At 40.1% G+C, this 12,778-nt stretch overlaps 1 protein-coding gene across 1 annotated transcript in view; it reads left to right on the forward strand.

Annotated features, from left to right (window-relative positions):
* Positions 1 to 12,778, forward strand: part of itgav (integrin, alpha V) — a 210,282-nt gene that overhangs the window by 166,614 nt on the left and 30,890 nt on the right. The window contains exons 18-22 of the mRNA XM_028806227.2: positions 42 to 179; positions 277 to 344; positions 3,514 to 3,661; positions 6,108 to 6,200; positions 10,894 to 10,973. Of these exons, the coding sequence (XP_028662060.2) occupies positions 42 to 179; positions 277 to 344; positions 3,514 to 3,661; positions 6,108 to 6,200; positions 10,894 to 10,973 (527 nt within the window). The remainder of the gene's footprint in view (positions 1 to 41; positions 180 to 276; positions 345 to 3,513; positions 3,662 to 6,107; positions 6,201 to 10,893; positions 10,974 to 12,778) is intronic.

A 12,778-nucleotide genomic window follows, 5' to 3' on the forward strand; every position in this document is an offset into this window, starting at 1 on the left:
CGTTCTTTATAATTCATGTTATTTTCTGTCTCTGCTTCTAGGATGAATCCGAATTCAGAGATAAAATTACCCCCATAACCGTTTTCATGGAATATATTTTGGACTCTACCACAGCAGCAGACAAGACTGGCCTAACGCCCATTCCTGACCAGTTTACTCCTGCTAACATAACCAGGCAGGTAAGCTGAGTCTCACCTGGGATGTCAAGAGCTCCAGAGCTTACAGTATGTCCATGAATAGTCTGTGCCTTTCTGACCTTTGTGCTGTTTTTCACAGGCCCACATTTTATTGGACTGTGGAGACGATAATATCTGCAAACCTGATCTCAACCTGGCTGTCAAAAGGTACGTTTTAGTTGGCCAGCACACTCATGTGACAAATAGTATTTGCTCCACTTTATGTAGGTTTTGGTTTCATTATCCACATGCAGTTCTGCATTTTCTCCTTCAAACATCACCATCTTATAAGATGGTGTTTCTGAACCACTGGGTCATGGGCTGTCACCGGTGAGTTGTAAGTTGCTGTTTTTATATTGGTAGCGGGTCGTTGCTGTGACCATTATGCTCAATCCCACTCCTGCTCTAATAACTGCACTCGATTCACCAAGTGGGAAACCCATTCTGTTGTGATGATTTACTGGACTGTCCCAGCCTCACTAGGTGGGTCACAAAGACACTTACAGAAAAATGTGAGTCGTGAACCCAAAAAGGTTAACAGACACTGTTATAAAGGAACAAAGCTAGAATAGCTCATTAGAATATTTGTATTCTATTTATTTTTTTATTTATTAGTAATATTGAATGGCCATTTATCAACCAACCATTATCCATTCATCACTCCTCATAGATAGTTAAGTCCATTATTAGTGGAGTGTCCTTGTAAATCTCCTGAGCCCAGATTTGCTGGGGACTTTATGGTCTGTAAATTGGTTGTGCAGTCATGTGACAGGCATAGTTTTCAGACATCTGTGGATGGATTTGTATCTGAACATAAGAAATGTGACAAACAAGAAGAGATCATTCAGTCCATTAAGCTGGGTAAGCAGCTGTCCCAATAATTCATCCAGATACTTCTTAAAGGTTGTCAAGGTTTCTGCTTTCAACTACATGACTCCAGACTCACACAACTCTTAGCATAAAGAAATGCTCCCTGGCTGCAGTCTTAAATGCAGTTCCCCTTATCTTACACTGGCGTCCTAGAGCAGTGTACTGTATCCCAATTGTAGCTCCTTGGAAGGGCACCAGTCCGTATAAAAATTTTAGTGGTCCATGAGAATCCGGTAAGGCATGTATTTTAGTGCAGTCATGTCCAACTGCTAGTCTGCAAAAAAGTAAGAAAGGCATGTCACTGGTCCACGGCCTTCTCCATTATTAATACATTTGTAAGCTCGAAACTCGTATGGTAGGTGCTCGTCAAACACCTTGTAGTGGTGCTACATGAATGGGGATGTCTTAATGTGTTTTGTGCCGAGTCACGTCTTTTGTAGCATTGTCCCGTTTATGTCATCTATGGTGCGTCTGTGCAAATGTCGTCCCCCTAGAAACAAAGGGGGAAAGGAGAACGCTGCAGGACCATGACCCCTCAAGGTAATTTTCCTGTTCACCCATCAAGTCCATCCAGATTATTTCTTATTTAAACAAGAGGAGGGAGATAAGGAGAAGGAAAATAAACAGAACACAACACTGAATGCATCACGACAGACAGAGAAACGCCAATCCGGGTCGTCACATACTTATCCACAGCATGCTGCTCTCAATGCTGGACCTGTAACGATCTTGCCATTCTCACAAAACCCTGGGGTTCAGTTGTATCAGGACATGCTGAAGACCATTTGGTGAGACCATTTCTTTTTTTATTTCGGGAGAGGAGCGAACAATCAAGTGCTTCCATATTGCAGTTACTGCTGGAGAGTTTCTAACCGGTTCAAGGTCATTTCCATTAATCGTTCTCTGGACAATTTCCTGGACTTTATGAGTGATGTGTGTTTCTTGTGCGTCATATCTGTTTTATGTTCAGTGTTTTTTTATTGCTGCACCGTTTATTATAATATTCCGCCATTCACTTGTGCGGTTGGGGGTATTAGGGGAGAGGAACGGTGAGATATTTATACTGTTTGGCATTTTGTTTCACTTCTTTTTCACTAGTATGTATACACGTGTTTCGCCCTAATTCTGGGCTCATTAGGCGTACACACTTATTGCACTCCCTTATGGGAATCGAACCTCGGACGTCAGCGCTAGAGGCGAAGACCCTAACGCTGCGCCACGGCGTGTGGTTCGTTTATTTGACAGTATGTAGATCGGGGTAATTACATTGATTGCATTCGTAGTCTGTGTCATAATCTGATTGTATGGGTGGCTACCTAATATATATATATATATATATATATATATATATATATATATATATTCACTTTATTATTTTACATACTGTTTGTCCTTTTGCTTATTTTTGATTGCTGATTGGGAGAGTTATTGGAAGAAGTACGCTTTGTCTACCTGTAAGTCTGACGCCCCTCAGGTTGCCAGGCCACAGATCTTGGTGGTGTAGTTCCCAGTCCTGACGATTGGGTCAGCCATTGCATTCTCACCCCATGTCTCCAAACCAGTGTTAATGAATCTAGCTGCTCGATACTCCAAGGTGACCAACACTTTTTGATTTAATGTTACAGACTCCAAAAGGGACTTCCACCCACATCTCTTCGATTTAATGTTAGTAAATGTAGCCACTCAAAACTCCAAGGAGGATTGCCGTCTCCCGCTCTTTGATCTAATGGTACTAAATATATCCGGTTAAGGTCCACAGGTCAAAAAGGTTGAAAGCCACTGTAGTAGTGGTACATGATTCATCGTTTAGTCAAAAGAATTTGGCTGGATCTGTTATATTGATGCCTTACAAAGACATTAAAGACCTTGATTAAGTCCCCACATGGTCAGTGTTACACAGACTAAACAGGTTTAATTCTCGGAGTCTGTCGCTGTAGGACATGTCCTGACATCCTAGGATGCTCTCTTCTGCACCGCCTCAATTGCTGCTGCCTGGTGACCAAAACTGCGCACAGTACTCTAGTTGTGATATCATTAGTACATCATGTAGTCTGAGCATAACGTCCCTCGATTTACATTCAATGGTTTTTTACAGTACAACCAAACATTTTATTTCTTTATGGTACTTAGACAATGAGAATGCAGTTTTATTGTAAACCCCTAAACCCTTTTCAGAGGTTACTTCCTGTTGGTCAGTGTCTCCCATCTTGTATTTATGGTTGACGTTCCTTTTGCCTGCATGTAGCACTTGGCACTTCTCTACGTTTAAGAAAACACTCTACTTTAAAGTAGGATCAAAGTCAGAGTTCTGGCGCTGGCAGAAATGCCGCCTACTCCATAGTAGGATTTAGCTCTTTTAATGTTTATTTGTTTCCAACAAGTGTGGCAGTCGGTCCTCCTATCTGTCAAATGCAGTTATGCAGTCCACCGCAATAGCATGACAGTATTTTGTTTCTTTATCTTAAAGTGATCAGACGCAGATGTACATAGGAGATGACAATCCGCTGACTCTTGAAGTTACTGCAGAGAACAAAGGCGAGGGGGCCTATGAAGCTGAGCTGTTTGTCTTTATGCCACCGCAGGCTGACTTCATTGGGGTGGTTCGGAACAGTGAGGTGAGTAGTCACACTACAGAGAAGTCAATCTTTCTGTATAGCGCAATGTTTTACTTTCTATCCTTATCACAATATACTTTATGCTCTATTGTGATAGGGTCAAAATTACGACTTCTAGTTTTCGAAGGATTTACACATTTTAGACTCGCTTGACCATAGTTTGACCACTTTTCTGAGTCTGAAGACACGTTTGTAGACATAACATGTAATCAAAATTAAATTTAGGCACCTTGCTTTTTAAAATATCTATATATATAAAATCCCTATGTGCGTCCAGGTGTCCGTGTGTGGGTGTCTTCTGGTGAAGTGCGCATGCGCGGGGGACGGTGCGATGCGCAATATTACTGTCAGAGAAAGTTAGAGGCGTTTTACGGAAATACAACCCAGTATTACTACGAGAGGAAATTAAAGGTACACAATACAGTGAAGCATATTACAGCCACATACAAGCCAGTATTCTGTCAAGGAGATTAAAGGCATATTACCGATGCGCACGCCTGTATTACCGCCAGAGAAAATTTAAGGTATATTATGGACGTACAAGCCAGCGGACGTACAAGACGGTATCCTTCAATAAGGGCGCGCACAGGCATCCTTCAATAAGGGCGCGCACAAAAAGGCGAGCTTCAAAAGGGCGACCTCAATTGAGCGCGGCGAATAAAGGCGTTCGTAGATAATTTAGTTCAAATGGCTCTGGAATATGTGAAGAGCAACAAAGGTACAGATCATTATTTACGTGCGCCTTTATTCGCTGCGCCCAATTGAGGTCGCCCTTTTGAAGCTCGCCTTTTTGTGCGCGCCCTTATTGAATAGAGCCGTACAAGACAGTATAACTGTCACAGAAAATTAAAGACACACAATACACGGCGGCAGCCCACGAAGAACGGTCAGCTCAGCAAGTAAACATCAACAAAAGAAAGGCTGAAAGAAAGAAAAATACGACCAACAAAAATGAATGAGGTCAAAGTCCCTTGCCATTAAATATAGACTGTTCCTACTAATGTTTATGCACTACTGTTCTAGCACCCGTTATTGTAACGGGCTAAATGACTAGTTAGTAAATAATACTTCTCAGCAAATTAGGTTCTTTAGATAGGGAAAGATAGGGAAAAATTTTTCATCCCTGCTTCACTATATCGATAGAATTCAAAGTTCTGTCAGGACTACAGAAAGTATTTTAAAAAATGTATTTAACACAGTCATTTCAGGGGCATGCCATATAAAATATGACACTTACATTGTAGTCGTAGATATGCTTTTGTATATTCATATCTATAAAATCTTTGTCTGAACAAAGAATTATTAGCATCTTTAACATATAGCTGGTAGCATGCAAATACTTTAAAAAGGTAAAGTAGGATGTTCTAAGAATGAATAATGGAATACATTCATAGTGCTGATGCTCACAGTAAGAAATGTTTATAGATACTTTAAACCACTGTGAATGTAAAGAGAGGTAGATAAGAACAATTTGTGGCCCAAAATCACACAAGGAATATCTCAGTGGGCTTTAAGAGGTCCAGCTTTTTGACAGCCCCCCAGCCTTACCTCTCCAAGAAAAAAAAACCCAAAAAAACTTGCAGGAGACACCCTGTTCCAGGTAGGTTGGGCATGCAATGGGTGTCCGACAAGATGAAATGTTGGGGGACCAGAGGTGAATCCTGTATAAGTAGCAAAATAGCAAAAAACAAAGAAAGAAAACAAAATGGCAAAGTAAACAGCCAGGCTGTTGGTACGAAGAGGCAGGTTCAACATTTCCAGACCCAGAAGTGATGTCAGTGGTCCTTGTACCATCAATCTTTTGCTCTGCGGATAGAAGGAAAGGAGAGACAGTGAGTGAGAGTGCCAGCCCTTGACTTGGGGTGGAATTACCAAATAATAAATCCTGTGGTTATCTGCCATTTATGTGCGTGTGGTGCCAGATACACAATAGTCACAGTTTAAAAGCACCTTTATTTTAATGGTAATCTTATGGCACTCTTTCAAATGTAACTTTATCTGCTGTAATTAAAGTAGATAGTGCATCAACATGCATCCTCAAAGGAATGAAAAAGAAAAGGTTATTTCCATGTTGAAAAAATTAGGAGATGAGAGACTGAACATTTCCGCTGCATAGCCTTCATTGAGGTTTACCTAAAAAGGTTGTTTAGGAGTGGAATGAGGAAAGAAAGCCAGGGCAGGTGAAGGGACCATGGATATATTACTGAAAACGTAAGGTAAATTTCCTCATTTGGGACATTTGAGACATCTGAGCAGCTGGGATATCATACATCAGTCTGGTATAGTGGTCCTTATTCTGATAGCTGATTTATTTAAAACTCCTCACATGTTGGGACGTTTAGCAGTATAATATCTTGCATCATGTATTTTATTTAATGACATTTTTTTATCACTTTTTGGATGTTAGCTCAAACAGACTAACAGATATCTCTTTGCAAAAAAACAGAAGCTGGCCAAGCTTTCATGTGCCTACAAAACGGAGAACAACACCCGCATGGTTGTCTGCGACCTTGGAAATCCAATGAAAGGAGGAACAAGCGTAAGTCTGAATCTCTCTGAGGCTTCTTTTTACTTAGAGTTACTGGATCATTGTTACTGTGACATATTTGACTGATACTGTTACCCAAGATGACAAGCTTACAACATATTACAAATGTTTACTTTTATTTTTCTCTTTATAATTCACATGTCAGTTCTGTGGCTTGCTTGGGGTCACATAGATGAAGTTGGTGAGGAGGGGATTGACCTCTTAGCAGCTAATACTTTTAGTTACCCTTAGTGGTCTGAACTAAAACACCCTAGAGCTGTTGTGCCACTATTTCCCAGGCCTACGGAAGTGGAAAAAGACATAATTATGTAACTCTAAACTACTGAATATTTGTTAGTTTTTCTACTGATGTACTTGAATGTCACATTCCTTTTTGCTTTATCAGCAAGTTTCATTTTGTGTTGTGCCTTTTAATAGGAAACAAAAGGTGCTTATTGCATTGTTGTTTCTATCACCAGCATTTTAACAATGTACATTGTATAGACTGTGTACAGTATTTTAAGTATGTGCGTCCACACAAGGAGAGCAAGTCACTCAGACTCAAGAGGATGGGATTGAACTGGCAGTTCCTTGGTTTTACATCACACTTTGTATGTGTGAGAGGGAGTGTGGTTGTGTATATATGTGTATGTGTGTAAATGTATATGTGTATTACACGTGCTAAACTGTTTGCAAAATGGTGATCACCAAGCTGTTTTTATGTTGGCTTCTCAACGTAGTCTTGTCCTCCTCAGACAGGCCTCAACCACCTGAGGAGCATGTCTCTCTCAGGTCTGAACCCGGGAGCACTACACTGTCTTTTTTCCATGGTGCACGACTTAATAATAATATAATAATAATGCATTTTTAATTTATATAGCGCCTTTCCCATGCTCAAGGCACTTACAGAATAAGACTTGAGAAACACATGTGTAGAGTATAATTAACAAGTCGCTGATGGTGATGAACAATTGAGGATAGTATTTGTGGAGTTTTAACAAAAGTTTTAATGTTTGCCCATTTAAGAGATGCTTATTCTTCCAATTAAATCCATTTTCAACAGTGCATTTGAAGTCAACAGTCATTAAGATTGTTTAATTTTTACTTTGACACATCTGTGTCTCAAATGCTATGCCAAGTTGATCATTAATACATTACTATATATAATACTAGGGGTTTTTCCCCCCCTGCTCGCTTCGGTCGCCATCCCCCTGGCCTGTGTTACGCGCTAGCCTCTTTGCGGTTCTGTTGCTCGCGTATGGGGATGCGGTTGTACAATTTAAACAGATTTTTATTTGCATGGGAATTGTTACATATGCTTAATAGAACTATTTTACATTACAGTGAGTAATTGACCATATTAAAAAAGAGTAAAACATAATAATTTGAAAGTAAATTGTTTCATGTGGTGTTAAGAGTTATTTGCTGCGTAATATAATTTCATTCTGTTTGGCTTTGAAATTAACACACAAATACTTTTTAAACTTATACTTTTACTGTAAAACATCAGTAAAAACAATTTTTTTTAATAAAATTTTCATCAATATTGCATTGAATTTTGATTCTGTGTTTGGATTTTCATCGTAGTGTCGCAACGTATAACTGCCCGTGGTTGAATTTCATTTCTTTCCCTCTATTAAATAAAACGAATTTTTCAAATGTTTGTCTCTGAGATTTGTTGTCTTTGCAAAAGCTATTCTAACGGGAAACTGTTAACGTTTTAATACGAATGGCATATCAAGATCTCCTTTGTTGTGTAATGTTATCCCCTGAAGATGTACTACATTACTTTTCTTAGATACATCCTTCTTTCTACAGTAATTCATGCGGTGGAAGACCGGATGGTATTAACGGTTGTAGATATTCTTCGTGATATTGTAAGTTGATGTTTTCATCTTCGGCACCATCACCACCAGCCGTTTCAGCCGAGTCTATTGATATGCATTTAACCAATTAGCCGTGTAACCGATCGTCATTTTTTGCGTTAATTCATTTGACTTCATTGTTTCTCAGTGCTAGGATTGCCCGTATACTTATGTTTTATGTTGATAACCCTTCGTGATGAAATTCTTCAATAAGATTTGGACGTAATAAGTCTTTTTTCATTGGGAACTTAAAATGAGGAAAACGTTAAAATTTTTAAGAGCTGAGAGAGCAGAAACTGTGTCTGTCAAAAGCATTCACACGAATGAGAGGTGAGAGGGCTGTGTGCGTGGTTGAAAATGGTTGAGAGGAGGACGGGACTTGGAAAAAATCTCATGGCCAAAGTCTCATCTCGCGGGACTTGGGGAAAAAAAAATCTTCCGCAGGATTTTTTTTATATAATAGAGAGATTATCTTGACTGGCTGTTCAATAGCCTTCAACCTTGTATCTTATGATTCTTAATTTTAACTAACACTACTGCAATTGTCTAACAGCTTTACAGTGCATCCGGAAAGTATTCACAGCTCATCAATTTTTCCACATTTTGTTATGTTACAGCCTTATTCCAAAATGGATTAAATTCATTTTTTTCCTCAGAATTCTACACACAACAACCCATAATGACAACGTGAAAAAAGTTTACTTGAGGTTTTTGCAAATTTATTAAAAATAAAAAAAATTGAGAAAGCACATGTACATAAGTATTCACAACCTTTGCTGTGAAGCTCGAAATTGAGCTCAAGTTCATCCTGTTTCCCCTGATCATCCTTGAGATGTTTCTGCAGCTTCATTGGAGTCCACCTGTGGTAAATTCAGTTGACTGGACATGATTTGAAAAGGCACACACCTGTCTATATAAGGTCCCACAGTTAACAGTTCATGTCAGAGCACAAACCAAGCATGAAGTCAAAGGAATTGTCTGTAGACCTCAGAGACAGGATTGTCTCGAGGCACATATCTGGGGTAGGTTACAGGAAAATTTCTGCTGCTTTGAAGGTCCCCATGAGCACAGTGGCCTCCATCATCCGTAAGTGGAAGAAGTTCGAAACCACCAGGACTCTTCCTAGAGCTGGCCGGCCATCTAAACTGAGCGATCGGGGAAGAAGGGCCTTAGTCAGGGAGGTGACCAAGAACCCTAATGGTCACTCTGTCAGAGCTCCAGAGGTCCTCCGTGGAGAGAGGAGAACCTTCCAGAAGGACAACCATCTCTGCAGCAATCCGCCAATCAGTCCTGTATGGTAGAGTGGCCAGATGGATGCCACTCCTTAGTAAAAGGCACATGGCAGCCTGCCTGGAGTTTGCCAAAAGGCACCTGAAGGACTCTCAGACCATGAGAAAGAAAACTCTCTGGTCTGATGAGACAAAGATTGAACTCTTTGGTATGAATGCCAGGCGTCACGTTTGGAGGAAACCTGGCACCATCCCTACAGTAAAGCATGGTGGTGGCAGAATCATGCTGTGGGGTTTTTCAGCGTCAGGAACTGGTAGACTAGTCAGGATAAAGGGAAAGATAACTGCAGCAATGTACAAAGACATCCTGGATGAAAACCTGCTCCAGAGCGCTCTTGACCTCAGACTGGGGCGATGGTTCATCTTTCAGCAGGACAACGACCCTAAGCACACAGACAAGATATCAAAGGAGTGGCTTCAAGACAACTCTGTGAATGTCCTTGAGTGGCCCAGCCAGAGCCCAGACTTGAATCCGATTGAACATCTCTGGAGAGATCTTAAAATGGCTGTGCACTGACGCTTCCCATCCAACCTCATGGAGGTTGAGAGGTGCTGCAAAGAGGAATGGGCGAAACTGGCCAAGGATAGGTGTGCCAAGCTTGTGGCATCATATTCAAAAAGACTTGAGGCTGGAATTGCTGCCAAAGGGGCATCGACAAAGTATTGAGCAAAGGCTGTGAATACTTATGGACATGGGATTTCTCAGTTTTTTTATTTTTAATAAATTTGCAAAAACCTCAAGTAAACTTTTTTCACGTTGTCATTATGGGGTGTTGTGTGCAGAATTCTGAGGAAAAAAATGAATTTAATCCATTTTGGAATAAGGCTGTAACATAACAAAATGTGGAAAAAGTGATGCGCTGTGAATACTTTCTGGATGCACTGTATATACTTTATATGTGTATGATATATACCTGTACAGTATATGCGTGTTTGATTTGAAGAGGTTTTGTACAAACCTTTTCTTTAATTCAAATACACAGCATTGTGGGAATGATGTCTTCCTTGTTTAAATTCAGTCCCAGCTTTTCAGGAAGTAAGTGTTTATTAATATTTTAGCAAAAACTCAACACATTTGGACCATACAAAGTCTTGCAAGACATCCACCATGGGCTCCCCAGCCCCCAATGCAAGTGCCTAGAGCTATTCCTCTGGAGTGGCAGGTGACTTGTTAATGTGCAAATGGACCTAATAAAATGGACACTGAGCATATTAATGGATATAAATAAGGACCAACCTCTTTGGATGGCAGCACTTGTGCATTCCAACAGGGCACACAGCTTGTCTGCTGCTTCTACCCAGAGTGTTTATGTAAGATTTGTAAGCTTAATTGCATTTATACGACTTCTGTTTATCTTTCTTAACATTTCAAAATCATGTAAAATGTTCAGGCATTACTATTTATTTCTACATACTGATTACTTAACTACTGACTGTCACACTTGATATTAGAAGAGCAGAATGTGTTTGTTGCTTTTGATTTGACTTGTCCCCTGAATTTTTACTTGAAAATTAAAATACATATCCTTTCTTTTATTCCTTGTGTTATAGCTTGTTGCTGGTCTGCGCTTTAGTGTACATCAGTTGTCGGAGCAGGACACTTCAGTGAAATTTGATTTACAGATTCAAAGGTAAATGCATTTTTTGGATCAGTTAGCAATGTTTGCATTTCTTATCACAGCCACTTAATCCAGAGTTTATCTCGGCACCACAGGGTGCAAGGCAGAAAGCAACCCTGGAATGGGCACCAGTCCATCACAGGCGCACCCACACTCGTGCTGGGCCAATCAAATGCAGCTCTTCTAGGCAAACATTCCATACGGTTTAACAAGAATTACATTGTGTGAACTTTGGTCAGCCCACCTCTCCTCCTTTCCGTCAACTGTCCAGCAGATCATTTTGTAATTTTGTTTTTGTGCCTGGTGAATGAACTTAATTGTTTGCAAACTGTTTTCATTTTAAAGGAGTACTTGCACGTTGAAGTGTCTGCATTTACTTCCCAACACACATTACTGGCAGAAGTGGCTGTTTGCAGAAATACTTTTCTTCAGGGTCTGTTATTCAGGTGTAGCTCATCTTGAAGAGTAAGGCTCAAGTTACTTCAGAAACATAAGAAATCTGACAAACGAGAGGAGACCTTTCAGTCCATCAGGCTCGTTTGTTTAGCTGATACAGATCCTTCTTAAAGGTTGTCAAGATTTCTGCTTCAACTCCATGAGTCTAGTTTGTTTCAGATTCCCACAACTCCTAGTGCTTTCTGGCTTTTGTCTTAAATGCACTTCCCCTTAATTTCCACTGGTGTCCTAGAGTACGTGATTCACCCTTTAGCTGAAAAGTTCATCTGTCCCTTTAAGGATTCTGAAGACTGGGATTAGGTCCTCCCACAGTCTTCTCTACTTGAGACTGAACAAGTTTAATTCTCTGGGTCTATCAGAGTTTGACGTGCCCGCAAGTCCTGGGATGCATCTGGTTGCTCTCCTCTGCACAGTTCAAAGCTCTGCTGCCTTTTTTGTAGCATGGAGACCAGAACTGCATACAATAATCCAGATGCGGTCTCACTAGTGCATTATATAGTCTGAGCACAACAATCCTCATTTTATTTTTACAGTTTTTACAATATAACACAACATTTTATTTGTCTTTTTAATTACTTTGCTTTAACACTCATTATTTTTATTGTGATGTCTGCGGTGAAAACCATCCTAAAGTTCTTTACGAGGGCTAAACTATAGTTGCACTTTCTCAGATTAAATACTTTCCTAAGGGTCACATAGGGATTGCATTGGAAACATTTATTTCTAATCATTTAATACCAAATTCATTTGATCCGTTTTCACAGTAACTTAACCCTAGGCCACACAGTTGGTTTTCTCATCATAATTACTCAGCCAGATAGTGCCTTAACACAAGAAGTGCTGCAGCCAACACTACCCGGTGTTATATTTTGAAATCTTTATTTATTTTGTCAGTGTGCACATCAAACTCCTGTCCCTCTTTGACTTTTCCTAATTTGCTGCTCTGCAAAACCCAGGTTTTGTAAAAACATTACAGTGCACAGACACCGCATACCCAACAATGTATGCAAAAGCAAGAATAGACGATTGCCTTTCTCTGCTTGTGTTTGCATACCATGTGTATGTGCATGTGATTTAGAACATGCACCAGCATTTCAGTATCGCTGCTGCTTAAATCATTCTTTTTTTGTAAAAGGGACCGCATTCATGTCCAAGTACTATGTTCCATCACTCCTTTCTTGTTCACACTGTCAGGTATGCAGTGTTTGTGCATTGTAATGTTTTCACACAACTTGAAATGCAAAGTACACAGCCAGCGTCAATTTGATTCATGGTGAAAACAGAAGGGCAGATGCAACGTGGTAGTTGACCATAAATTAGGCACCTTTTAGTAGGAAAACAATGTGATTTAAGTACAGCTA

This window comes from Erpetoichthys calabaricus, chromosome 8 (assembly GCF_900747795.2).
Source record: "Erpetoichthys calabaricus chromosome 8, fErpCal1.3, whole genome shotgun sequence".
NCBI lineage: Eukaryota > Metazoa > Chordata > Cladistia > Polypteriformes > Polypteridae > Erpetoichthys > Erpetoichthys calabaricus.